The following is a 27563-nucleotide window of genomic DNA, read 5'->3' on the forward strand; positions in this document are numbered from 1 at the left end:
CGCACACGCCAAACATTTCTCCGCTCCCTCCTTGATTCACTCCGAAGTTAAAACACATCGCGACATATCCCTCTCCCCTAAACTGTTTGTCAGTAGTGCGACCAAAGGTGCACACTTGATTGTTCTGCTGTTTACTATACGCATATATATTCACACAAACATTATTCTCACTCACCAGTTGCTGAAACGCTGCCTGTCCATCCTGTCATGTCCCATTCATGGGTTTGACGAGCGAAACAGGGCCGTAACAAATCCCCCCGTTAAAAAGGGCGCTCTCGAACGTTTTTGAGATCAGCATAAATATGTTTATTATTTTTAATTGTGATTTTGTTGCAAATTAACTTGTTTTGGTTGGGGGGGGGGGGGGGGGGGGGGGGGGGTGAATGATTAGACAGAGGTATATAATTTATATGTAAAACATGCCTAGGTTAAAGGGGCTATAAATATCTTCTCTGCTGAAGAATGTTGTTAATTGTTATTTTTCTATGTAAGTAATACGCCCAGGGGAGGGGCTATTGGTTTAAAGGGGGTTATCTTGGCCAGCTGAAGGAGTCTGATCTTGAAGTGGTTACAGAGAAGGTAACACTCAGGAAGGTAACATACAAATTGCATTTTTGGATTGTTTTTGCCTGTTCTGACAGAGAAGCATGGAGTTATTGAGGAACTCAATTTTCAGTGCTATTTGATGTATTGTACATAGCTTATTTTCTATTTTTTCACTTTTTGTAAATATTAAGCACTGATTGCACTTTGGGAGGCCGGCATAATAAAAGGGATTAATACAAAGTTTTTCGACTACGGCGGTGTTTTTCATGTTGTACGGAGTTTTGAAGTAGAACCCCGGGACACTTGCCTTATAGGCCTAAAGAAAGGTATACTTGGCTTGTAGTTGTGCTTACTTTTTGATAGGGGTCTATAAAGTGTGTGAGAGTCGTTTTTTTTGCAAGTCCAAGTCAAGTCTCAAGTCCTTGAGTTAGAATCCAAGTCAAGTCTCAAGTCACTGTGTGTGCGAATTAAGTGCGACTCCAGTCCCAATCTCTTTAAAAGTGGGCTACAGGTTTATACAAGTATACTTGCAGGGTAAAAACTATTAAATGAGTAGTTTACTGAGAGTACACTTTAAAATGCACTTTCATAAACTATAAAGTGGGCTACAAGTATACTTACAGTATAAAAACTATTAAACTAGTAGTTTACTGATAGTACACTTTAAAGTGCACTTTCATAAACTATAAAGTGGGCTACAAACAAATATACTTATAGTTTAAAAACTATTAAACTAGTAGTATACTGAAAGTACATTTTAAAGTGCACTTTCATAAACTATAAAGTGGGCTACAAGTATATACAAGTATACTTACAGTATAAAAACTATTAAACTAGTAGTTTACTGAGAGTACCCTTTCATGAACTATAAAGTGGGCTACAAGTATATACAAGGATACTTACAGTATAAAAACTATTAAACTAGTAGTTTACTGATAGTACACTTTAAAGTGCACTTTCATAAACTATAAAGTGGGCTACAAGTATATACAAGTATACTTACAGTATAATAACTATTCAAATAGTGGTTTCCTATGAGTATACTTTAAAGTGCACTTTCATAAACTATAAAGTGGGCTACAAGTATATACAAGGATACTTACAGTATAATAACTATTCAAATAGTGGTTTCCTATGAGTATACTTTAAAGTGCACTTTCATAAACTATAAAGTGGGCTACAAGTATATACAAGGATACTTACAGTATAATAACTATTCAAATAGTGGTTTCCTATGAGTATACTTTAAAGTGCACTTTCATAAACTATAAAGTGGGTTAAAAATATATACAAGTATACTTACAGTATAAAAACTATTAAACTAGTAGTTTACTGAGAGTGCACTTTCATAAACTATAAAGTAGGTTACAAGCATATACAAGTATACTTACAGTATAAAAACTATTAAACTAGTAGTTTACTGAGAGTATACTTTATAGTGTACTTTAGGAAACTATAAAGTGGGCTACAAACAAATATACTTACAGTATAAAAAAACTATTGAACTAGTAGTTTACTGAGAGTACACTTTCATGAACTATAAAGTGGGCTACAAGTATATACAAGTATACTTACAATATAAAAACTATTCAAATAGTGGTTTACTGAGAGCACTTTAAAGTGCAATTTCATAAACTATAAAGTGCGCTACAAACAAATATACTTATAGTATAAAAACTATTAAACTAGTAGTTTACTGAGAGTATACCTTGAAGAAGAAGAAGAAAGGTACTTTATTGAGCGAGGGGGCTGCCCCTGACAGGCGCCGAGCAGTTGAGCAAGCACCACTGAGCTAAAGTGGGCTACAAGTATTTACAAGTATACTTGCAAACAACTAGTAGTTTACTGAGAGTATACTTTAAAGTGCACTTTCATGAACTATAAAGTGGGCTATAAGTATATACAAGTATACTTTCAGCATAAACAACTATTAAACTAGTAGTTTACTGAGAGTATACTTTAAAATGCACTTTCAAGAACTATAAAGTGGGCTACAAGTATATACAAGTATACTTACAGTATAAAAACTATTAAACTAGTAGAGTACTGAGAGTACACTTTAAAGTGTATACTTTCATAAACTAAAAAGTGGGACAAGTATAAAACTAGTAAACTATCAGTGTACTTATAGTATAGTTGCAGTACAAAATAAGACGCAGGTGTAAACTAGTTGTGTACTCCATGTGTAGGCTACTACTTGAAGAGTATGTATGGGAGCGTATATAGAGACTATATAATAGGGGGTTGTAAGCTTGGAATGTCTCTGAGGAAGGATGCGCTGACTGAAGCTCCACTGGATCCAATAGCAGCTGCCGGTGTTACGGTTTATCAGGCGACCCTGTTAACTGGCGACTTTCATCCGGATGAGTCTGTGGTTGTCGTAGTTACGGCAGCTGTTGAAAGCAGGAAGAGAATACGTAGCTGTCCTCGTGACCGCCTCTTTGTTTAGTATTTCATTACAATGTTTAAACATACCGGATTCGTCTTTGGAGCTTTGGAGTCTTGTTTGTGGAAACGTGTCCGCTATATTCTGCTCGCGTTTGAAACGTTGCTTGTTATGATGAATATGTTGAAATCAGGAAGAGCAGCGTCGCTCTTCCTGTAAGCTAATACAAGTTTCTAAATACACATATTCGTCTTTGGAGCTTGTTGTAGTAAATATGTGTCACGTAGAAGAACTCTTCATCCCTTTTAAGAAAAAAAAAATTAATAAAAATGTCAAGTTTTACGGGATTTGAACTCATACCAAAATCACAACTTGTGAGACAGACGGAGGTTTCCTCCAATGCGCCACCAGCACTGGGGTGGTCACAGGTGAATGTCATATTTATCTCAAATATCATCCGCTAAATAGTCGCTCTGAGACGCAGAAGGCAGCCAGATTAATTTGTGACCACACTGTCCGTGTACTTCAGACCATCTGATTTACAACACAAATAAGTGTCTGTTTATGTTTATGTTGTTGTATTCACGTGGAAATATTGAAGTTTGAAGATCTCGCATCAGCTGCACCATAAAGAAAATGTTTTCAAACCAAAAAGGCACTGGATTGAGAATTGACCCAGACAACAACACAGAAGTCAAACACTCAAGTTATTTTTATTTAGGAGAGGCAAACAAATTTCACTTGTAGCCAGTTTTTCTCCAAATTGTTAGTGTGACTTTAGTCCATTCGCCCATTTGAATTTCTCGTAAGGCTACATCTAAGAAAGGCAAGATCTGTAGGGGCCTCGCACAAAGGCTTTTTTTTCTATGTTAAGCCAGCGTGTATGTGTCCAATCCCGGGTCCATATTGTCAAAGGTTTTAACTGCGCAGCCCAGAAGTAATATCTTAGATTTGGAAGTTTGAACCCTCCCTTTAGTTTAGATAGCTGCAATGTTTTTAGTCTGATTCTTGGCCGTTTTCCTTGCCATATAAATTTTGAAATTAACCTGTCCAATTTATCAAATGTGGGCTTAGGAATATCAATAGGCAACATCTGAAATGGATAGAGAAGCTTAGGCAGCACATTCATGCGTACACTCTCAATTCGGCCTAACAAAGATAGGGGGAGCGTTGCCCATCGGTCCAAATCCTTACCAACATTATGAATCAAACTTTTGAAATTTGCATCGAATAAATTTCTTAATGATGGGGGTATTTGGATGCCGAGGTATTTGATGCCATCTTTAGGCCATCTGAAACCACTCTGGAGTTTCACAGTTTGTGAAATTCCACCACTTATATCCATAGCCATTGTTTTATCCACATTAACTTTATAACCCGAAAAGTACCCATATACAGAGATGAGATCCTTTAAGTGTGGGATTGTTGTTGCAGGTTCCGCTAGATATAAAAGCACATCATCTGCGTACAGTGATAATTTATGCTGTTCTCCATTTATTGTCAGTCCTTTTATGTTATCGTTGTCCCTGATAAGCTGTGCCAAAGGTTCAATACTAATATCAAACAGAAGGGGCGAAAGAGGGCAACCCTGTCTGCAGCCGCGCTCTAGGACAAATCGGTCTGATAAAAACCCATTCACTTTAACAGTAGCCTGCGGATTGGAATATAATGTTTGTATCCACTTAACGAAATTGGGGCCAAATTGGAATCGTCTCAATGTTTGAAATAAGTATTGCCAGGACACTCGATCGAATGCCTTCTGGGCGTCGAGGGATAATATCATTGCTTCGTCTTCTTTTACTTTTGGATGTGTCATTAGATTTAGTAACCTTCTAATATTGTCCCCATAATATCTTCCGGTAATGAACCCGGTTTGATCCGGATGAATAATTTTCGTGATAATTTTATTGACACGTTTTGAAAGAATAGCAGTTAATATCCGCAGGTCTGTGTTGAGTAGCGATATGGGCCTATATGATTGGCATTTGCTCGAGTCTTTGCCCTCTTTATGTATTACTACTATTGTTGCGTCCCTCCAAGAGGGGGCCATAGTACCAGATTGTAACGCATGGTGATAAACTTTTAACAGTAAAGGTGACACTTCCTCTTTAAACATTTTATAAAATTCATTTACGTACCCGTCTGGCCCAGGGCTTTTATTGTTTTTCAATATAGAGATTACCTGCTGTATTTCCCGTGCATTGATTGGTTCATCTAGCTCTTTTGCCATAGGCTCAGATAACTCTCTTAATTTAATGTCCCTTAAAAATTGCGCCAATTCTTTGTCGTCTGTGCAGGTGTCCGTGTTTTTGTATAGGGATTTATAAAATTCGGCAAAGGACTGTGAAATTTCATCCGGTTTCGTGAGTGTTGTATTATTAGACACTAACTTCTGTACTATATTGGATGATTGCTGTTTTTTTAGTCTTAGTGCCAATAATCTACTTGCTCTGTTACCGTTTTCGTAATATTTTTGATTTGTAAACCTTAAATTGCCCTCGATCTTTTCTGTAATTAGGGTGTTTAGATCTCTACGTGCTTGTTTAAGAGTATTAAGTATGCTGGGGGATGACGATCCTTTATGCTGTTGTTCAAGCTGCCTTATTTTGTCTTCTAATTCGCGTCGTGTTGCTTCCCTTCTCTTTTTTTTAGCACTTGCAAACGAGATAATACGACCTCTAATATATGCTTTGGCACAGTCCCATAAAATAAGAGGTGATATTTCAGGTGAAGCATTTGTATCTAGATAAGTACTTAATTCAATTTTGACAAATGGGATGAATTCCTTGTCGTTTAGGAGTGATGCATTTAATCTCCATTGTTTGGCTGATGGTGTGTGACCTATGTCCCAGGACACCACAAGAGGAGAGTGATCAGATATTGCAATCGGTAAGATCTTTATGTCCTCTATCCTGTGTAACTCTGCTGTGGGGGTAAAAAAATAATCGATTCTGGAATAGGATGAATGTCTATGTGAGAAGAAGGTAAAATCCCTCCCCTTAGGAAATTTGCTTCTCCAAACATCTGCTAGACCTAACTCTGTTGATAAGTGTTTAAGCCTTTTACTCATTTGGGAAGTGGGGGATTTTGAAGGAGGTTGTCTATCCGTAAATTGAGATACAACGCAGTTGAAATCCCCACCCAACAGCAGAATCCCAGAGCTGTGCTGCAGTATAGTGTTAAAGGTTGTATTAATGAAGCCAGGCTCATCCTCATTTGGGGCATATATATTCATGAGAGAAACTTGTATTCCATCAATAGAGCCATTTATCAGAATAAGTCTACCCTCAGAGTCTTTGTGAATTTTAGTTGGTGTGAAATTAATCTGTCTATGTATCAGAATAGAGACTCCTCTTCTTCTGCCTGAGTGGTGTGATGAGTAAAACACCTTGTCTGCCCAAGATTTTTTTAGCTTTTCATGCTCCAAGTCTGATAGATGGGTCTCCTGCAAAAACGCTATCTGGCAATTGGCTCTCTTCAGCTGATTAAGGATTTTCTTCCTCTTCATGGGACTATTGAGACCTCTGACATTATAGCTTATCACCTTAAGTGATCCTATGACTTGGGGTTAGGAGAATTAGGTAGGAAACAAATTTTGCACTGGCATAAAGTGATGGATCGAGAAGGCTGGTACAGCACAGAAGGCTATAAGTGGCACGTAGTATAAAGCATCTATGTGCATGATTGTGTGAATGTAGGTGAGTGGGTGTAAGAAGATAAGTATTTGTAATAGGTAGGGGTGGGGAGGATGGGGGAAGGGGGGTATTTAAACCAAAAAAAGAACAGAATATACAAAAGTAAAATACATAAATAAATAGAAGTGTAGACAGGGTTGAAACATTAACATGAGACATTTGTATTGGAATAGAGGAAAAAATCAATTTCCTTGTTGCTTTAAATCTCACAGTGAGATCCCTGGGGAACATTGGGATCAACTCAAACTGAACTGAACATAAAGTTAGATAAACCGTGAACTCGGTCAATACAGTGTCCAACACACCTTTGGGACAAGGTCCCAGGCTGCAGGTCAGGACGGCAGCTATGCGAACAATCCTAGAGAGTGCTCGCCTTTGCTTGGGTGGAAAACCAAACAGAACTAAAGAACTAAAGCTATTATTCTCGGTTCAGGCTCCTGCAGAACCCCAAGATAAAATTAGAAAAGATTACGACATTTCAATGTGAGTGTCACAATTGTCAAAGTAATTCTATGTATAAAACTTATTGTGAAACTTAGGAATTTATCAAAACCAAAGGAAATGAGATAAAAATGAGTGAAAGTTTCCTGAGAGCTTATGCTCATTCATTACAGCCTGTATGCACACACGTATTTAGATCACATATCCTTCTACTATACACATCCATACACAAGCACACACCCTCACATCCACACACACCCCTACCCACATCCACACCCACCCTCACATCCACACACCCAAACATCCACACACACACCCACACACACAGGTAATCTCAGGGGATATTTATGTTTTGTTTAACCTATGCTAATATCCTAATGATAGACACAGCCTCTCAGGTAGTGAGCAATTAAGTAAATAATAACAAAAACGAAACAAAACACTCAAATAGTCCATCTGGATAAACATTTAGGAAGTTGTCCCAGGCAACAGTTATTTAGAATTGTTTATATGTCACTTCCCATGTGAAATAAGGATACCTTCAGTTAGTCTTCCATCTCAGATCTGGGGATGACTTCTTTCTTTACATAGTCCATGGCTTTGGGAGCATCCAGGAACTCCTTCTCTTCATTGTCGTGGGAAATGCGGAATCTGGCCGGGAAGAGTATTCCATAGCGAACTCCTGATCTCCCGCGGAGCATCTTCCTGACGTCCGTGAACGCGGACCTGGCTTTGACCACGGCGGCCGTGTAGTCGGGGAATATGGCAATCGGGCTGCCGTTGTAGCGGAGCTGACCACCGCGGCCCCGGGCCCTCCTCAGGATGTTTTCGGCGTCTCCCTCGTTCTGTAGTTTTGCGATGATGGCGCGTGGCTTGTCTCCCGGTCTCCTCTGTGTTAGCCCGCGATGTGCGCGCTCCACCCGCACCTCTTTATCCATCTGTAGCACCGCTTTAAGAAGTTTAGAAACCTCCGTAGGTGAGCTTGATCCAGGTTCTTCAGCTACTCCGATGATCCGAATGTTACCTCTTCTCATCCTCCCCTCCATATCTTCACATTTTACTTTTAATTCTTCCACTTGCTTATTGAGGTCTCTGACATATGTTTGAACTGAAACTACCTCGTCCGACCAAGTGCATAGTCCTGCCTCCATCTCTGTTACGTTAGCTTTAACATGCTCGAGATCTGAGCGGAGCACCGCGGTGTTGTTGGCTATTTCAGTTTTCAATGCTCTCATTTCCGTCTGTAGCGAGTCAAAAAACTCCGCCAGAGTACTCTTCAGCTGTTCTCTTATCACAGCGGTTATGTCCTTTCTTATGGAGGAGAGGATATCGGCTTTCACTGAGGCGATGTCCATGGTCAGTTCAGCCGCGGGTGCGGGTGAAGCCTGGTCGGTGTTAGTTGAACTCTTCGCCGAGGATGTGTTGGGCCTTGTGGTGGATGAGCCCTCGTTCTTATATTTGCGCAGATTAGACGCCATTCACGTCGATTTTACCGACCTTTAACTGCACCTTGGTTAGTTGAGGGTAGATTCTAAGCTTTTTGCGTGCTTTTTTAAAATGAAATGTCGTTTAAATACGAAATTAGTCAGGATTCTGCAGGAGCTCTGAAAAGTACGTCTTACTCCATTTGCGGCTGGCCACCCACTCTACCATTTTTAATAACTATCTTGAAATTAATATAATGTATTCATTTACAATTTCTTGCATTTAAATATGTACCTTAACTATGCTAAATCGTAATTTCCTCTCAAAAGCGCTTCTTCTTCTTAGTCATATCTAGAAGGTAGCCCGCAAATTGCGTAATTCCAAACACTCTCAGTGTTGTTTACCAGGAGTTTATTAGCTACCAACCTTTATTTGTTGGTGCCGCTATTTGACTTGATCAGCGGCTTTAAATAAAGATTTACGGTGAGAGTCAGAGCTGAGTCGTCTCTTTCATTATTCATTTTCAAGTGTTCACAACTCACGAGTTGACTTAAGTGCTTCATTGTCAAAGGGTCTCCAGCCAAAAAGATGGCGGCCATCGCTCTAATCTTTGATTCAATATCCAATAACTAGAAAGTCCGACAACCTTCAGTACGCCTCATTTAATGCCTTTTATTTCAACCTTCTGTTCCCGTCTCTGGTGGCGACTCTGTCTTCTTCTTCTTCTTCTTCTTCTTCTTCAGGAGGTATAAAGTCTACCTCCCCCTCCTCAGTCTCCCCTCCCACACACAGTCACACTCTCGCAGCGGGTTTCTCTGGCGCATCGTCGTGATGACGGCGATCCTGTTCTCGGACAGCTCTCGGAGCTGGTTGATGAGCCCCTGGACGCAGGGGCTGGGCCACGGGTTCAGGTAATCTCTCCGGAGCTGGTTGATGAGCCCCTGGACGCAGGGGCTGGGCCGCGGGTTCAGGTAATCTCTCCGGATGAAGGAGCGCTCCACCAGCAGCTCCAGCTGCACCAGGTGTCGCAGCCGGTGGAGGCTCAGCAGGTCTGTCTCTGGTTCTTTATGGAAAAACCTGAGAGAGGAGACGGGTAAGTCAGGGCTGGGTGATAATTCAGAATGTAAGGGATATACCATTATCAAGATATGAAATGACCTATATCGGGATAGAAGATTTTGTCAATATCGCCCAACCCGATGGGTAAGACTACAGCACGAACACAGCCTGAAATTAACATATCAGATTTCTTTACAGAAATGAGGAGAGGATAGTTTCCTTTGCAGTTTACCCAGATAAGAATGATGTTGTTTGAGCTCTGTTGACACTAAATAACAAGAACTGCATGTGGTTCATAAGACATGAGAACATTATCCAGATAAGAACAAGTGAGTGGTTCCAGTCTAAAAACGTGAGCTGGTTTCCTGTCTGGCTCACCGTATCCGGAGCGTCCTGAGCTGAGGAAACAGCATGGGGATGCGTCTGCAGAGGCTGCCGCTGGTGCGGTTCTGCTCGATGTCCAGGTGCTCCAGTCCCGGGACATTAGGAGCGATGGAGTCCACGTCTTTCAGGGTTATGGCCACACGCAGCGTCAGCCTGGTCACACTGGACGGGATGGTGGTCGTATAGGCAGCGAGAGAGTTACCGCCTGAGAGTACAGGGTCACATTAAACTTCTGGATAGATCTTAAACTACAAATAAAATCTTCCTCTAACAGGCCGGACTAAAAGAAACCAAACCAGACTCTGTAATCAGAAGTGTGAGCTGGATAACGGTCCGACTCACCGATGATGGTGAGTGACTCCAGCTGTTGGAGGGGGCTCAGCCAGGACGTGAGGCGGCACTCGATGCCCTCTCTGATCAAATCAAATCAAATCAAATCAATTTATTTTTGTATAGCGTCAAATCACAACAGAAGTTATCTCAAGACGCTTTATATATAGAGCAGGTCTATGACCGTACACCATAGTTTAGAGACCCAACAGGATCCACCAAGCGCACTGTGGCCAGGAAAAACTCCCCGATTACTGGGAAGAAACCTGGAGCAGAACCGGGCGCAGGGCGGGCGGCCATCTGCCGAGACCGGCTGGGGGGATAGATAGATAGAGAGAGAATGAAAGAGAGAGAGAGAGAGAGAGAGAGAGAGAGAGATAGAGAAGCAGCCACAATAGCAGTCTAGCAGCTGTAATAGCTAATACAAGTAGGACTGATAACACAAAACCAATAGTGGTGGATGGAAAGAGTGATAATACAACTATCGGAAAGCCAGCTGTACCTGTAGCGGACCGTCAGCGACCTCAGCGAGGTCAGGCTCCTCAGTTCGTTCACTAGCAGGATGGTTTCTGGGTAACCCATCAGCTCCAGACTGGTCAGCGCCGGGCCGCCGTACCGGGCCGCTCCTACAGGACAGAGGAGGAAGAGGAGGAGGAGGGAGGGAGGGTTTGTGATCGACATTTTACAGACTTTAGTCAATTTAAACAGTATGGCAAATTCTCTGATGGTTTACAAAACTATCATCTTATGGTGTGTCATTTCGCCCAATCCTAAATTAATTCATTTGAACTATCAACAGGTTGATTAATGATTAATAACAACTGCTAGTTGCAGAACTAATGGGAGGCACAAAACTGGGAATAGGCTGCTTAAGTTAAGTGTGTTCTCTGCGTGAAGGCCTCACAGCTCTGCCCTCTCACCCTGCTGCTCATTGTTTTAACCCTCCTATCATGTTTTGACTACAGGAGAGACTCTGGCATCTCTGTGACCTTGGTTGCCCCGGCAACGGGCTCCACCTCCACCTACTGCAGACACAGCTGTACAGATAACAGTGGCACATCAATAAGACCTTTAAAGTAATTTTTCCTAAGCAAACATGACCTACTTCCAGCCTCACCTGTGAGGATTTTGCTGCTTTTCTTCATTTTATATCCCTGTAAATTAAATATCTTTAGGACATTTTCTGATATTTATTTATAAATGATTAATTGGAAACATAATGGATGGATTAACTGGTAATAATAATTAGTTGCAGCCCTAATGGGTGCCTCAAACTGGGGCTAGGCTGACACTTATAAATTTAAACTACGGGTGATTTTCAGTAAATGCAAAGTATATGCAGGAGCACTGGTCTGAAGTAACAAGAGACAGGTAAAGAGGACAGGTGCTCAGGCTTGAGTGATTAAGTGATAATAACAATTAGTTGCAGCCCGAATAAGTGCGTCAAACAAACATAAACTACATGTGATTAGTAGTAAATGGGGCTAAATCTGCAGGAGCACTGGTCTGAAGTAAAGAGACAGGTAGGACCAGGTGACCAGGTGATCGGAGACAGGTAAAGAGGACAGGTGCTCAGGTGACCAGGAGAACCAGGTGAACAGGTGATGATGTTATCGGCTGCTGCGGTTCCGGCGGCTCCACCTTCATCCCCCAGGACAGGTGCTGGAGGTTCCTGAGGCTCAGCAGCAGGTTGTGGAAGACTCCGCAGGGAAGCGGCCTCACGGTGTCCCGCCCGTAGCCCTCACTCTGCTGGTGGAACAGCAGGTAGCGCAGGTTCACCAGGTGAGCCACCGTGTTGATGAAGTCCACCGTGCACGGCAGCCGCACGTTGCACACGCTCAGGTGAGTCATCCGCTCCTTCAGCTGCAGACTCAGACTCCGGCCGAGCATCGCCTCGTCCCACGTCAAGTTCCGCACTCCCAGGTCTCTGAGCTCCGGGAACCGGGCCAGGTTGTCCAGGTACTTCTCATTGTAGATCCGCTCTCCGTCCACGTCCACGAACACCACGGCGGTGAGGGAGGGCAGGAACTTGACGAGTGATGTTTGGACTGCTAGCTGCTGCTGTTGTTTTACAATATATTATTATTACATAATATATTATATTATTATTATTATTATTATTATTATTTATAGTTATTATTTATAATAATGATTATTAATAGGTACTATGAATTTATGAATTATTATGAAATTATTAATAATGATAATTATTTATAATTCTTATTTATTTTTTTAATGCAGAAAATGAGGAATATTATATACTGTATGTATATACTGTATATATATACAGTATGTACTATATATATACTGTATGTATATACAGTATGTACTGTATATACTGTATATATATATATACTGTGTATATATACTGTATGTATATACAGTATGTACTATATATATACTGTATGTATATACAGTATGTACTGTATATACTGTGTATATATACTGTATGTATATACAGTATATATATATATAGTATGTACTATATATATATATATACAGTATGTATATATATATATACTGTATGTACTGTATATACTGTATATACAGTATGTACTATATATATATACACACACAGTATGTACTGTATATATATATATGTACAGTATGTACTATATATATTTATATATATATAATGGCCGCCTTTTCTCATTTTCTGCATTGAGGTAACAAAGGAACAAATAAAGAAAGAAAGAACTACACCTGTAATTCTCTTTCTCACACTTTTTCATCTTCCCGGCCACACTTATTTGTTAATAAAATTGCAAATTGTAGTGAAACTGACGAAACACTTTTCAGCCAACAAAATCAGGGACCAATTGTTTATCTTTATTATAATAAATACAGTTATTTATTTGACCTCGGGCACCAAAAGTGCTAGAGCCGGCCCTGGACGTTTCCTACAATCCGATTTCACTTTATGTCTCGAGAATAAAATCAAATTTATTTTTGTCTTATTTTCTTGTTACATCATTACAAATATTCTTTGAAAGCAGTTTCCAGTCTGAAAAGTGGACTACTAAACCAAACACTGTCTCTATAAACTTTGTTTTGTTCTGGATCTAAATGTCTGCAGTCAACGTTTGTATTTTCTGTCTTTCTGTATTCATTCATTTCACACTTATTTATTTGTTTCATGAGTTGAACATGTGAGCAGCCAGTTCACAGTTGTGTAATACAGAATGCAGACCAACAGGTTTAGTGAGTGAGTGTGCTAGTAGACTGTATATAATGATCTTTAAACGCAGACTATACTCGTTGTACTCTGTGTTTAACTTCAACTATATTTATTGTTACAGGTACTATAATGGTACTTTTGGTCCCTGCTGCACCACTCGCAGTTATTCTGTTAAACAAAGAATAGTTTCCAAAAAGTTTTTTCTTTGTAGTCTGTAATAACTTGATGTAGAGAAGAATTTACAGTGCAAGAAAACCTCATTTTAGGTGATTTTGTGTTGAGGCGACAGAATTTAACTAGAATGTTAATTGTGAATTGAAATTGCCTTAAAATGTTGAATAAGGTAACATAGCAAATCATAATGTATGGAAATGATTTAGATGTTTGAACAGAGCTGAGTCTGTGGGTAGGCTGAAAAAATATAGAGATATACAATCACAGCTGATGAAATATATTTTAATCTTTCTCATTTGTTGATGTAAACGAATACATATAAATTAAAAGAAATCAAAGAAAGACCCAGTGATTTGAATATGAAGAATAGGTTATCTGCAGACCGACAGGGGTCAAAGGTCATCAGACAGGTTAGTAGAAGGTGGAAATGTCAGCCTGAACAGGAAGCATCAGGGAGGAGAAGCAGAGATTTCACATCACTTTATGAAAAAAAAAAAAGAGTCGATTTTCTATAATGAAGTTCTGCAATTTTCTTTTTTGATGAACCCACTTTTCCTCAATCTGCTGTGTCCGTTTCTAAATCAGGTACTGTTCTCCTACATTTCCCAGAATGCTGTTTTGCAGGGAGCATAAAATCAGCATGCAAATAGTCAACAGGAAAGTGTGATCCTTCAGCTGTGGGTTTAACATGGAGGTAAAGACAGAGATCATGACGATGAAAGAAAACAAAAAGTCATCATCCGTCACTCTAATCACCAACAGACACACAGCGCTTTGTTAGAAATCAGTTCTCCCTGTTGGATTGTTTAACGTTGTTGCAAAAAAGAGGGACAGTTGGTCAGTTATCTACAAGAAGAAGAAACACAAACCATAGTCTATGCATTTTATAACGTATTTTTCCAGAAGAAAACACCTGTGGTGCCGTCTGTGTCCTGTGATCATAACTCTCTCCTAAATCTTCTCTCCTAACAGGAAGCTCTGACCTCTTTACAGATAGTTGTTTGCAGTTTCTGCAGCCAAGACACTTGAGTTTGTTCTTCCATTTTAAACCAGAAGACCTCAAAGAACCAGCACAGACAAAGGCTGACTGATGAAACACTTTATGTTAAAGTGAAAGTACCTAACCCCCTATAAAATGGAAAGAATAATTATTGTTTTGAACGAGACATAACAGGATAATTATTTAGAGATTTAAAGGTGCTGGTAGGTTGATTTTGTTGCATTTGAACAGAGCCAGGCTAGCTGTTTCCCTCTGTTTCCAGTCTTTATGCTAAGCTAAGCTAACTGGCTGAAGCTTCATATTTATTGTACAGACATGCGAGTGCCGATGGGGTTTAATTAAAGGAGCCGAGACATGCCCTGTTCGAGTCTGAATGGAGACCTTTGCTGCATGTCTTTCACAATCTCTCTCTCTCTCCACTAATAAAACAAAAATACCCCCCAAAATACTAAAAGAAACATTCTTAGTCAAGCTGCAGAAAAGCATCTGCTAAATGTTTGAAAATGAAGAATTTAGTGTGAAACGTGAGCTGTCAGGATGTTTTTAAAACAGTGTCCTTGAGACAGAATGAGGTTTCCAACACAGCCAGAGAGACCAGGAGGAAAATAATAACACGCGTAGGTAGCCCTGGGAGTTCAAACATTCATAGAGCATTTCTATATACAAGCTTATGGACCTTTTTTTTTTTTTTTTTTACAAGGCTCCTAAATGTGAACTTATTCATCAGCTTTTTAACTCTCCATCTGCATCACAGCGTCCACCGGATTTCTCTGAATCTGAGCTTCACCTGAAGGGAATTATTTTGGTGTCCTGTGAGTCTAAATGCTTCATCAGAGGCCCAGAAACACTCACAGTCACGTCAGTAGTCATTCATCTTCGTTCCAAGGCAGATACCGGTGTTTGTTTGAGTTCTTTCACTCCACAAAAACCTCCCTCACCTTTGTCCGTTCAACAAACGCTCCCTTTAGTTTCTCCTCTACTGTGACGGCGAGAACGTCAGGATCATCCACCCGATGACGAAGTAGAAGAGGAACACCGGGTACACCACCAGCGCCTTGCGGTTGGCCGGCTGGCTGTCGGCGAGGAAGGCCGTGGAGGCGAAGGTGGACCAGCCGAAGGACGCCGTCACCACCACCAGACGCACGGCGAAGCTCACCGTCCCCGAGCCGCCGACCAGGACGATCCGGCACACGGCCATGGCCGCCGTCAGGGGCAGGATGCAGTATCCCAACACGCACAGGCTCTGGAAGAAGGAGATGGTGCCGCCCAGCAGCTTGGAGTTCAGGGTGATGATGATGGAGCCGAACCAGACGATGACGAAGACCTGGGCGGAAAGATTTATTTCAACAGGTTAATGAGGAGTCAGAGGAGACATTTATCACTTTATATAAGAAATATAAATATAGACAACCATGGAAATTAGCTAGAGACAATTCCTAATGCAGGACAAGAACTAACAGGATTAGTCAATTAATCAATTAAAATATTAGCTGGCAAGAATTTTGATAATCGATTTATCTTTTCAGTTTGTTTACAAGAGAAAATGCAAAACTTTCTTTGGGTTCTACTTCTTAACTGTGGAGGATTTTCTTATTTTCTTTATCTTATACAGTAAATGAAAAACCTTTGGGTTGTTGGTCAAACAAAACAAGCAATCTGAGGATGTTATCTTATCTTATTATTTTTCCACTATATTCTGACATTTTATAGACCAAATGAGATAATAATTCAGATTAATTATAAAAAAAAACGGTCATTAGCTGCAGGAACGCTCTTAGTTTATATTAGTGGTGTAAACTTCCTGATGAAATTTGCAATTAAATTACAAAAGAAATAGTTGTGGAAGAAGTACTCAGAACCTTTACTTAAGTAGACGTACAAAAGTATTAGAATCAAAATATTCTTAAAGTATCAAAAGTAAAAGTACCCTAAAAATATCACTTTATTTTCTGATATAAGCAGTGGTGGAAAGAAACTTGAATATTTTCTTTTTATTTCACTACATTTATCTGACTACTTTAGTTACTTTTCAGATTATGAATACAAAATATAACAAATATTATAATAATGTAAAAAAAAAAAAAATGTAGAAAGTAGCAGAAAATGGAAATACTCTAGTAAAGTATAAGTACCTCGCATGTTTACTGAGTACAGTACTTGAGTAAATGTGCTTATTTAAATGACATCACTGAAAACAAATGAAACAAACACTGAGTGAATCTGGTGCTGCAGAGACAGTTGTCTACTTTACTTTAAAATAATAAAATAACAATAAAAGTCAGTAACGTTACCATGAATCCAAAATATTATTAATATTATAATAAATAATGTAAAAAATATTTAAAGTACCAAAAGTAAGTAAAAGTACTTAATATTATGCAGAATGGCCCATATCAGAATCATATATTATTGGATTATAATTACGGTACACATCACATTTATATTGCAGTTGGTTATGATACTACTTAAATACGGCTTAAAAACTGTTTAAATCTGTAAAGTAATTGTAATTGTAGAAATTGTACTATTTAAATTACATCACTGAAAATAAACGAAAGAAACACTGAGTGAATCTGGTGCTGCAGAGACAGTTGTCTACTTTACTCTAGAATAATAAACTAGTATAATAAAGCCCCTAATAGTGAGTGTTGTGAGTAGTTTTACCTCGGCGAACTGTGGCCCCCCCTGAGCCTCGCTGTCCGCGGCCCCTCCCTGCAGCAGCAGCGCCAGCGTCACGCAGAGCAGCAGGGGCCCCCAGAGGTCCCAGTCCCGCAGCAGAGCGGAGCTCCTCTTCGGGTACAGGACGTGGATGAACTTCTGCCCCACCGCTCTCAGGTCCCGCAGGATGGTCTCCTTCACCGGCTCGTCCAGCGTGGACAGCTCGTCGTCCCGCCTGCTGCTGGACGGACCCAGAGGGACAGAGATGTCTCCTTCCACCGGGATGTCCTCTGAGATGGAGACATCAGAGAGTCCAGCGAACGGTCTGCTGGCCTCCTCCGCAGCAGCAGCCATCTTATCCTGCTGGTTCCGGCTCTAAACGAGGTTTAACTGTTAATCCAGAGAGTTTAACCGACACCAGCAGGGTTCAGTTAGTAAACACGAACACTACACATCAACTGGAGCGGTGATGTTCCTCTAGAGCAGCTGGTTCAGCTCCAGATCATCCAGATCGTTCAGTTTGTCCTGTTCGGTTTCAGACACTCTGCAGCTCCACGTCAGCTGCGGGTTGTTTACTTCCGCCGGATGTGAGTCACGCATATCCGGTTGATGCGTTCAGGTACCGAATCAGAATCTGCTTCATTGCTTAGTAAGCAAGAAAATCAGTGATGTCATAAATTCCTCACTAGTAGAGATAAGATTTAAGGCAAGGCAACTTTATAAGATATATAATACAAAATAAAAAATATAATAAGAAAGTCAGTGGTATATCTATGCATATAAATAGCAGGTATGGAACACTGGGCTGCAAACATGCACTTGGCAAAAAGAGAAAATATATCACATTGGAAAGAAGAAATCACTATAATTAAATCCTTCATATAATTGTTCTTCGTGTCCCCAAGGTCCAGGGTGGGTGGGATGGGAGGGACCCAAAGGGAGGCATTTGGGGGTAGGTGGAGGGGGGCGCAGAAGTTTTTATTTAAATGATTTTTTGCTGTTGTTTGTTTTTTTAGTTTTTTTTTCTGTAGCTGCTTGCCAATTTTGTATTGATTAGTACATGGATATTTGCTGTATTGTTATTGTTGTTATTATATATATATCTTGTCCTAATTGTTTGTTATCACTATTATGTAGTCATATTATTTCTTTATATTAATCTTGTCTCTAGGTGGAGGCTTCAGATAAGCCCAGTGTTTTTTTTGCCTCTTTATTTTTTTGTTATGTTGTATAGTCTTAAATTGTGCAAAAACAAATAAACAATAAACAATCATTATGTAAAAAAAAATATAACAATAACACGAACTATCTTATTGTTAGTGTTGTAACTATAGTATTGTTATTTAGCACATCTACAAAAAATAATACCATACACACAGGTATGTAATACACCCTCACAACAGCCTGTTCTCCCTCCTGCCCTCTGGTAGAATCCTTCTCACCTTCTCACACAAAAGTATATCTTATACTGCATATACTGTATATGTTCTTAATATATATGTTCTTAATATGCCCTTGTACAAAGTATTTCCTTTTATAATTGTAATATAACTTATTATTTTAATGGAGCTTGTATAACCGGCTGGACAATAAACATCTGGAATCTTGAATCTTGATTTATGTCACTTTTTCTTACTTTGTGACGGTACCTGAAAGCATCACGGAGGCTGGTGAAGACGTCGGGTACTGATGACGCACTAAACCGTCGACAGTCGTTTCTGAGTCGTGTGTTTGTTTACATCCTGAACATCCATCCATCTTCAACCGCTCATCCTGAACATGTCTCTTTATTTAACCGTTAATTATATATTTTATTAGTTTAACCGCAGGTTGCAGGAGTTGTCAGTGAGATGGATTTCTGTGGTAAACAGGTGAAGGTTGACTGTGTTGAGCTGCTGAGTCGATTCCAGATCTTCTCTAAAGTCTGGAGGGAAATGAACTTCTCTCACATCTTCTAGTGAGTTTACCTTCAAATAATGAACTTCTCTCACATCTTCTAGTGAGTTTACCTTCAAATAATGAACTTCTCTCACATCTTCTAGTGAGTTTACCATCAAATAATGAACTTCTCTCACATCTTCTAGTGAGTTTACCATCAAATAATGAGCTTCTCACATCTTCTAGTGAGTTTACCTTCAAATAATGAACTCTCACATCTTCTAGTGAGTTTACCTGAAAATAATGAACTTCTCTCACATCTTCTAGTGAGTTTACCTTCAAATAATGAACTTCTCTCACATCTTCTAGTGAGTTTACCTTCAAATAATGAACTTCTCTCACATCTTCTAGTGAGTTTACCACAAAATAATGAACTTCTCATATCTTCTAGTGAGTTTACCTTCAAATAATGAACTTCTCTCACATCTTCTAGTGAGTTTACCTTCAAATAATGAACTTCTCTCACATCTTCTAGTGAGTTTACCACAAAATAATGAACTTCTCATATCTTCTAGTGAGTTTACCTTCAAATAATGAACTTCTCTCACATCTTCTAGTGAGTTTACCACAAAATAATGAACTTCTCATATCTTCTAGTGAGTTTACCACAAAATAATGAACTCTCATATCTTCTAGTGAGTTTACCACAAAATAATAAACTTCTCTCACATCTTCTAGTGAGTTTACCTGAAAATAATGAACTCTCACATCTTCTAGTGAGTTTACCTGAAAATAATGAACTCTCATATCTTCTAGTGAGTTTACCTTCAAATAATGAACTTCTCTCACATCTTCTAGTGAGTTTACCACAAAATAATGAACTTCTCATATCTTCTAGTGAGTTTACCACAAAATAATGAACTCTCACATCTTCTAGTGAGTTTACCTGAAAATAATGAACTCTCATATCTTCTAGTGAGTTCACCTTCAAATAATGAACTTCTCTCACATCTTCTAGTGAGTTTACCTTCAAATAATGAACTTCTCTCACATCTTCTAGTGAGTTTACCTTCAAATAATGAACTTCTCTCACATCTTCTAGTCAAGTTATTTTTATTTAGGAGAGGCAAACAAATTTCACTTGTAGCCAATCAATCTGCACAACATACACATGTCTGTACATCCTGCTACTATTTAATCTTATATTCACAAAGCAGCCATTTAACACAGGTTCTTTCTAAGATAAATTATATATTTATGTTAGTAGCTATTAAATTTAAAAGTTAAGATCATCAGTTATAGAAAACATACATAAACATCTGCTTCCTGGGCTCAATCATCACCCTCAAGTCAGAGCAGAATATCAGTAGTGTCACTAAGAAGGTTCAGCAGAGATCAAATCAATTCAATTTGTATAGCCCAGAATTACAAATTTGGCTCTGGGGGCTTTACAATCTGTACAGGATCCGACACCCTCTGTCCTTTACAGTGCGACCCTGTCATTGAATGAGGAAAAAAACCCTTTGAACAGGGAGACAAATGTAAGAAACCTCAGGAATAGCAATAGGGGGGGGGGGGGGGAATCACCCTACCAGGATGTACAGACGTGCAATAGATGTTGTGTGTGTAGAGAGTAACAATATAATGAAAATATAACATGGACAATCCATATGTCAAAAATGGATGCATATATTGTGAACATAACATCATGTACTCCCTGCAATATTCTCTGCCTCTTCTCCCTTTGTATAAATAGTATGTTTTCCCCTTGAGAGGGTCATATGTTGTGCAGATTGATTGGCTACAAGTGAAATTTGTTTGCCTCTCCTAAATAAAAATAACTTGAGTGTTTGACTTCTGTGTTGTTGTCTGGGTCAATTCTCAATCCAGTGCCTTTTTGGTTTGAAAACATTTTCTTTATGGTGCAGCTGATGCGAGATCTTCAAACTTCAATATTTCCATGTGAATACAACAACATAAACATAAACAGACACTTATTTGTGTTGTAAATCAGATGGTCTGAAGTACACGGACAGTGTGGTCACAAATTAATCTGGCTGCCTTCTGCGTCTCAGAGCGACTATTTAGCGGATGATATTTGAGATGAATATGACATTCACCTGTGACCACCCCAGTGCTGGTGGCGCTTTGGAGGAAACCTCCGTCTGTCTCACAAGCTGTGATTTTGGTATGAGTTTAAATCCCGTAAAACCTGACATTTTTATTCATTTTTTGTTTCTTAAAGTGGCAGTAGGCAACAATATTTTGGCATAATTTGGCAAAAATTCCATAATAACCTTTCAGCATATTGTAATTCAAGTGATCTGAGAGAAAACTACACCTCTGCTCCTCCTCATGGCTCTGTTTTCAGGCTTTAGAAAATCTTGCCCGTGACGGCAGACTTTGACCAATCACAGGGCATTTCAGAAAGAGCGTTCCTATTGGCTGTTCCACAAAAGGAGATTAAAGCTGCAGTGCGTAGAAATCCGGAAAACGCAAAATCCTGCATCCCCTCGAGCTGCTCTCTCCTCTCTCTCCTCTCTCCGCTCTCCCCTCTCTGTCCGAAGCCCCTCCCCCCACACGAGAACGGGCATATGCACGCGCTTCATACGTGCTCGCTACATCTGAGGAGGCTACCGCAGCGAGCTACACATTACCTTCTAACGACATCAACAGTTTGGACTGTCTTTTTGAAAGTCTGTCTTTCTTTTTTTGGGTTGTTTTGAGGTGTAGGCAGTTGCTGCCAATGCTGGAATAGCAAGCTTTCCAGCAGGTTGTTCCGCCATTGACCGAGGCTTTCACTATCTGCAGAGACCAGACGTGAACGCGCATCTCCTTTTGTGGAACAGCCAATAGGAACGCTCTCTCTGAAATGCCCTGTGATTGGTCAAAGTCTGCCGTCACGGGCAAGATTTTCTAAAGCCTGTAAACAGAGCCATGAGGAGGAGCAGAGGTGTAGTTTTCTCTCAGATCACTTGAATTACAATATGCTGAAAGGTTATTATGGAATTTTTGCCAAATTATGCCAAAATATTGTTGCCTACTGCCACTTTAAAAGGGATGAAGAGTTCTTCTACGTGACACATGTTTACTACAACAAGCTCCAAAGACGAATATGTGTATTTAGAAACTTGTATTAGCTTACAGGAAGAGCGACGCTGCTCTTCCTGATTTCAACATATTCATCATAACAAGCAACGTTTCAAACGCGAGCAGAATATAGCGGACACGTTTCCACAAACAAGACTCCAAAGCTCCAAAGACCAATCCGGTATGTTTAAACATTGTAATGAAATACTAAACAAAGAGGCGGTCACGAGGACAGCTACGTATTCTCTTCCTGCTTTCAACAGCTGCCGTAACTACGACAACCACAGACTCATCCGGATGAAAGTCGCCAGTTAACAGGGTCGCCTGATAAACCGTAACACCGGTCGGTGGGCGGTGATAGTTGATTTCAGACTCAGTCAGACTCAGTGTTGCAGATCTGGAGCCACCGTGACAACACGATGAAACTGAGCGGAGAAACGTTGCAGATGAAGCCTGTCCGCCTCATAGCAGCGGTCTGCAGTGATATGGGCATCGGGAAGGACGGAGCATTACCCTGGCGTCTACCGTAAGAGACAAAGCTATCTGTGATGACGTGTGTTCAATGATTCATTCAGTTACAGGATGTACTCTGGGTCTGTTAATAGACTACAGGTAGGTAGGATACTGACGTTGCAACAACAGCCTAACGTTAATTAATTAGCCTACGTTTTATAGGCTACAATGCAATTGTCTTTATATTATACATGTATAATATCACTGCTGTATCCACGTGTGTGCAATAGGACAGCTCAATAATGAGTCAATAATGAGTTTTTCAGTATTAAATTACATCACTTTGTTTAAACTATTACTATTATAACTTCCATCCATCTACTGATGATTATTTTCAGTCTAATATGGATTTTTTTTTCAATTAATCAATTATGGTCCATAAATGTACACCAGAAGAGCCCAAAGTGATGTGTGAAAAAAGGAAAAAAAATGTCCTTTCATTTTCTTGATTATTTAGTTGATGAATCAAAAAAAAAACTGCTGCAGTATCAGGAGCACTATAGTTGAAAAGTTCACAGGTATCCTACTAGCAATGACTATAGGGTGAAGTTATATTAAGGCAAGGCAAGGCAGGGCAAGTTTATTTATATAGCACATTTCATACACAAAGGCAATTCAAAGTGCTTTACATATATAAAAGCAAGATAAAAGAGCACAAAGTGCATAAGATAAACAGCAGCACTAGTACTGGGGAGAGTAGTGGTGCATGCTAGTAGTAGACAGTGGTGACTCATATAGGGAGCTTGTACAATATAGTGAAATAAAAAGAACAGATGTGTGTTGATGTGTCATACATGACTATACATCTTATTCACTTTGCTCTTTGTGGAAACTATAAGCAGCAGTACATAGGGTTCATGAGATGACTGTTTTCTGCCTGATTTAATATTGAAAATGTGACTCTTACAGATGTGAATTCCAGAACTTTATGAACCACGTCACCAGGGTGTCGAGACCAGGTAACATCAATATTACATCATATTATAGCCACCTCATATAGGACTGGCTTTTAAATGCTGGAGCCAAAAGCACACCTGTGTTTTGGTACTTGTACATATCCTTACTTTGCTAAATATTTAAGAGCCATAAAGGGACATTCCAATTTGGTTATTTTATTATCTGTTAGGTGACCTAATTGGCGAGGGCTGAAGTCTAGGGACACTCAAGTATCAGACATGAGGTATAACCAGAATTAGGGACAGAGAGCCAGATATTTACACTAGAAGAAGGGGCTTTATTTTAGATGAACTTCTCCTTTAATATCATCAAATGGTGTACTGTAGACACACTTGATGAAGGCATGCAGTGGAACAGGTCTGGCTGGTAGGAGGGCAAACAGAGTAATACGTTCTCCTGCCCTTCTAGAGAAGGGTACTGCATGGTGTGCAGATTGATTGCCTGCCTCTAAACAGCTTTTCATTCCAAATGTATTAGAGCTCAATATGAAATTACATATACCATGATACAAGATTTTATCCATATCCACTCCCACTTGACTTTTTCTCCCCCTTTGGTATGGGAGCAATTCATTTGGAACTCAAAACTTTAAAGGTTTTGAAACTCACCCCTGTGCTATGTGCCACAAGAAGAGACATGAGAGCTGCAATAGGTGAGCTGTAGAGTTAAGTGTCAAACATTTTATTCCATCTGTTTTAGGAAAGATGAACTTGTTGGTCTGGGGCAAACTGAGCTGGTACTCGCTCCCAAAAACTAACTTCCCACTGGCCAATACTCTGCATGCGGTGCTGAGCACCACAATGGAGTGAGTGACCTCTCACACACACACCTGCATCAACAGGGGGAGAATCCACAAATCAATCCTCGTTTTTTATTGTCATTCATCCTTCTCAATCTAATGGACATTCTTCCTCTCACAGCACGGTTCCAGATCACGCCCACTTCTTGTGTCAAGACTTAGACAGTGCTGCCCGTTTGGCTGCACAGCCCCCCCTCGCTGACCTGATTGAGACCATCTGGGTTCTTGGTGGGAAGCAGGTCTACAAGGTAAACCAGTCTGAACATCTCATTGCAGCCTCTTGAAAGATAATGCAGAGAGCGTAACTAGATTTACCAGTTGGTGGAAAATGAGCTGTGGGCCCATCTCACACACGTTTAACCAATCCAGTCATCCAGCATTTCCAGCTCCACCCAACTTCAAACCGGTCTACTCAGTCAGGATAATGAAACACCTTTTTTTTCATGGCGTTTATGAGATCACGTGGTCTGCACAAACTATAAATAGCATGCAAGCTAATGACAGAGCGACAACCAGAAGTTGATGTAACCTTTAAAGTGATCTCACACCAGCAGGGTTGATAAACAGGAAACTCTTAAAACTTTCAGTGCCATGTGGAGCCACAAATATGCAAAGTCGCCTTGTTCAGCTTAGATTCCTTCCTTCTTAAGAGAACAGTGTGTATCAGGGATTTATTAGCAGAAATGGAATATAATATTCATAACTATGTTTTCGTTAGAGTATAATTACTGAAACTAAGAATCGTGTTTTCGTTAGCTTAGAATGAGCCCTTCATATCTACATAGGAAGCGGGTCCTCTGCTCGGAGTCCACCATGTTGCTTCGCCATGTTGCTCCACCATGTTTTTACAGTAGCCCAGAACGGACGAACGGTAACGTGAGTTGCAGAGTTCAAAACCGTGGTACAGCCAGCCGCCATCTAGTGTTATTATGGTAAGGATGGCGTCTGAGCGAGGCGAACAGCATTACCACGGTTTTGCACTCGGTGGCTCACATTACTTCAGTCTTGGAAAGGGAGGAGTGGGCGGAGGGGTACTCAGTTGGTTGCAATCTGCAACCACACCACTAGATGCTGCGAAATCCTACACACTGTACCTTTAATATGCCAGTATGTTTTCTTCCACAAAAAAAGCTCAATTATACCCCTCATTGTGCTGAATGACACATAGAAAAGCCCGGTTATTAATACTGTTACTGTGACCAGACTCTCTGTTGCTTCTTGTTTATGATCAGGATGCACTGGAGCACCCGTGGTGTGACTTGATTTACCTGACGGATGTCATGGCGGACTTTGACTGCGACGTTTTCTTCCCTGAGTTTGACAGAGGACTCTTTCAAGAACAAGAAGGGTATGTGTTCATCTCATCCTCAGACCATTATAGTGCAGGTCGTCCTGACCTGGAGGCTGAACCTGCTGGCGGTGAAAGGTTAATGGTTAAAGAGAGGGATTTTTACATATGAAGTTGTTTTCAAACATGTCATCAGCACTGTTGGTTTAAATAGTTCAAAAGTAAGTGGTGATGTCAGCAAAAAATAATTAGTAAATGTTGTTCATTAGAGGGAGATTCTGACCTTGTTTTTGGTAAATTATTATCTTGGTTTCTATCATTAAAGGGACTGTTTGTAACTTTTTAAATCTACTGCTCTGAGAATATCTAGTGAATGTACAGTGGACGTTTGTGCAGAAATAAATGCTGCAGCTCCTCCAGACCAACAGAGGTTTTCCGTGTCTTGTGAAGTGACGGGGCTCCGCAGCGAGAAACGTTATCGTCTCCAACCGGGTGCCGGTGTCTCCCTGCGGGCGCAGTCGGCGACGATAACGTTTCTCTTCCTGCTTCAGCCCTGGCACCGACCCGCTTTTTCTGCTTCAGCCCCATAGGCTGAAGCAGGAAAAGCCAACACTAGGATCAGCAGTGATTCATAGAGAGACCTTCGTCTGGTCAGCTAACATTACTGCCAAGCAGGTGAAATATAGAGTGATATTGTGGTTTTAGCTGACGTGTGTCGCCTCACTGTTTTGAGCGATGCTCGTTCATGTCTATTTAGAGCGAGCACAAGCGCGAGCCCAACGCTGACTTTCGTTGACTTAACAGCCACAGGTGTCGCTGTTAACAAGCATTTCTGAAAGTTACTAATAGTCCCTTTAAAGGCAATGCATTACTGATTGTTAATGAAAAAGTATTTTACTTGTTTTATGTTTGACATTGTTTTGTCCTTTTAAAGAACTCACAAAACTTTTTTTTCCTTTTGATTCCAAACCAGATATCCTAATGTACCGAGTGGAATTCAAGAGGAGAACGGCATTAAGTACAAATTCCAAGTATTCAAGAAATTGATAGGTGATGCGGTGTAGACAACTAATAGAGGAAATCAACAGAATTTCAAAAAACACTCATTCCTTGGAAACCTTTCCAGATGTATTGCAGAGTCCACTCCTGGATAGACTGTAGAGACTACTGCCAAAACCCAAACCCACAGTGGGTCATTATATTTTTTTTATAAATTCAAAGAAGTCTTTGTAATAATAATCATTGAGCATTCCAGTGTAAATGACCTTTATACTCTTTGTAATCCCTGAAAAACTTGAAACTTTTAACAGTTTTTTCTATATGTGTATTCACTGTTCTTCCATCACTGCTGCCTGGTAGGATACTATGATCCGTTCTGGTATTAAAAACATGACCACCCTCTGCTGTCACCTTGTCAGCGTTCACATCTCGTCCTCCTCCTCAGTAATATTGCAGCTGCACAGAGAATATGCTCGTCAGTGAGTCTGTCAGCAGCCCACGTCGATGACAGCCTGCGCTCAGCAGATCTGCTCCTTTCTGAGCACAACATGACAGATGCCAGTTTAGAAAGCTACAGGTGAACTGTCCTACTTTGGTTCTATGATGACTGTTATGTAGAAAAATATGAAGACATTTTTACTGCTTGTAATTGGTTGTGGTTCAAAATTGAAAGACATATATATTGATGAAGGTTTTTACTGTGCAGTCTTTTGTGAATCTAGGAGGTTTTTCATGAAAATAAATCAATGGTGAATTTTTAATG

The 27563-nt window shown here is 40.1% G+C and overlaps 3 protein-coding genes across 3 annotated transcripts; 1 reads left to right on the forward strand and 2 right to left on the reverse strand.

Annotated features, from left to right (window-relative positions):
- Nucleotides 1–9248: 9248 nt before the first annotated feature.
- Nucleotides 9249–11152, reverse strand: LOC119486705. The gene is made up of 4 exons (XM_037767014.1): nt 10769–11152; nt 10279–10349; nt 9931–10141; nt 9249–9570 (listed from the first exon to the last, which is right to left on the reverse strand). Exons 1-4 carry the CDS (start codon nt 10945–10947, stop codon nt 9249–9251), a joined length of 783 nt encoding a protein of 260 aa, XP_037622942.1. The 5' UTR covers nt 10948–11152.
- A 4096-nt stretch (nt 11153–15248) lies between these two features.
- Nucleotides 15249–17853, reverse strand: LOC119486791 (protein YIPF6-like). Its single transcript, XM_037767192.1, has 2 exons — nt 17283–17853; nt 15249–15942 (listed from the first exon to the last, which is right to left on the reverse strand). The coding sequence occupies exons 1-2, from the start codon at nt 17628–17630 to the stop codon at nt 15595–15597; spliced, it is 696 nt and encodes a 231-aa protein (XP_037623120.1). The 5' UTR covers nt 17631–17853; the 3' UTR covers nt 15249–15594.
- Nucleotides 17854–22231: 4378 nt separating this feature from the next.
- On the forward strand, nt 22232–27563 carry zgc:153031 (uncharacterized protein LOC557552 homolog). Its single transcript, XM_037767193.1, has 6 exons — nt 22232–22770; nt 23667–23716; nt 24414–24519; nt 24635–24761; nt 25746–25861; nt 26775–27563. The coding sequence occupies exons 1-6, from the start codon at nt 22664–22666 to the stop codon at nt 26863–26865; spliced, it is 597 nt and encodes a 198-aa protein (XP_037623121.1). The 5' UTR covers nt 22232–22663; the 3' UTR covers nt 26866–27563.

The sequence above is a fragment of the Sebastes umbrosus genome, chromosome 4, assembly GCF_015220745.1.
Source record: "Sebastes umbrosus isolate fSebUmb1 chromosome 4, fSebUmb1.pri, whole genome shotgun sequence".
Classification (NCBI taxonomy): domain Eukaryota; kingdom Metazoa; phylum Chordata; class Actinopteri; order Perciformes; family Sebastidae; genus Sebastes; species Sebastes umbrosus.

Excerpts from the sequence above, each read along its gene's own strand:
- LOC119486705 (XM_037767014.1), bottom strand. The coding sequence starts at position 10,947 with ATGTCGATCACAAACCCTCCCTCCCTCCTCCTCCTCTTCCTCCTCTGT. Across the intron at positions 10,350-10,768 it reads TCGCTGACGGTCCGCTACAG|AGAGGGCATCGAGTGCCGCC; the intron begins GTACAGCTGGCT and ends TGATTTGATCAG. Across the intron at positions 9,571-9,930 it reads CTCAGGACGCTCCGGATACG|GTTTTTCCATAAAGAACCAG; the intron begins GTGAGCCAGACA and ends CTCCTCTCTCAG.
- LOC119486791 (XM_037767192.1), bottom strand. The coding sequence starts at position 17,630 with ATGGCTGCTGCTGCGGAGGAGGCCAGCAGACCGTTCGCTGGACTCTCT. Across the intron at positions 15,943-17,282 it reads GGGGGCCACAGTTCGCCGAG|GTCTTCGTCATCGTCTGGTT; the intron begins GTAAAACTACTC and ends CTTTCCGCCCAG.
- zgc:153031 (XM_037767193.1), top strand. The coding sequence starts at position 22,664 with ATGAAACTGAGCGGAGAAACGTTGCAGATGAAGCCTGTCCGCCTCATA. Across the intron at positions 22,771-23,666 it reads GCATTACCCTGGCGTCTACC|ATGTGAATTCCAGAACTTTA; the intron begins GTAAGAGACAAA and ends TGACTCTTACAG. Across the intron at positions 23,717-24,413 it reads CACCAGGGTGTCGAGACCAG|GAAAGATGAACTTGTTGGTC; the intron begins GTAACATCAATA and ends CATCTGTTTTAG.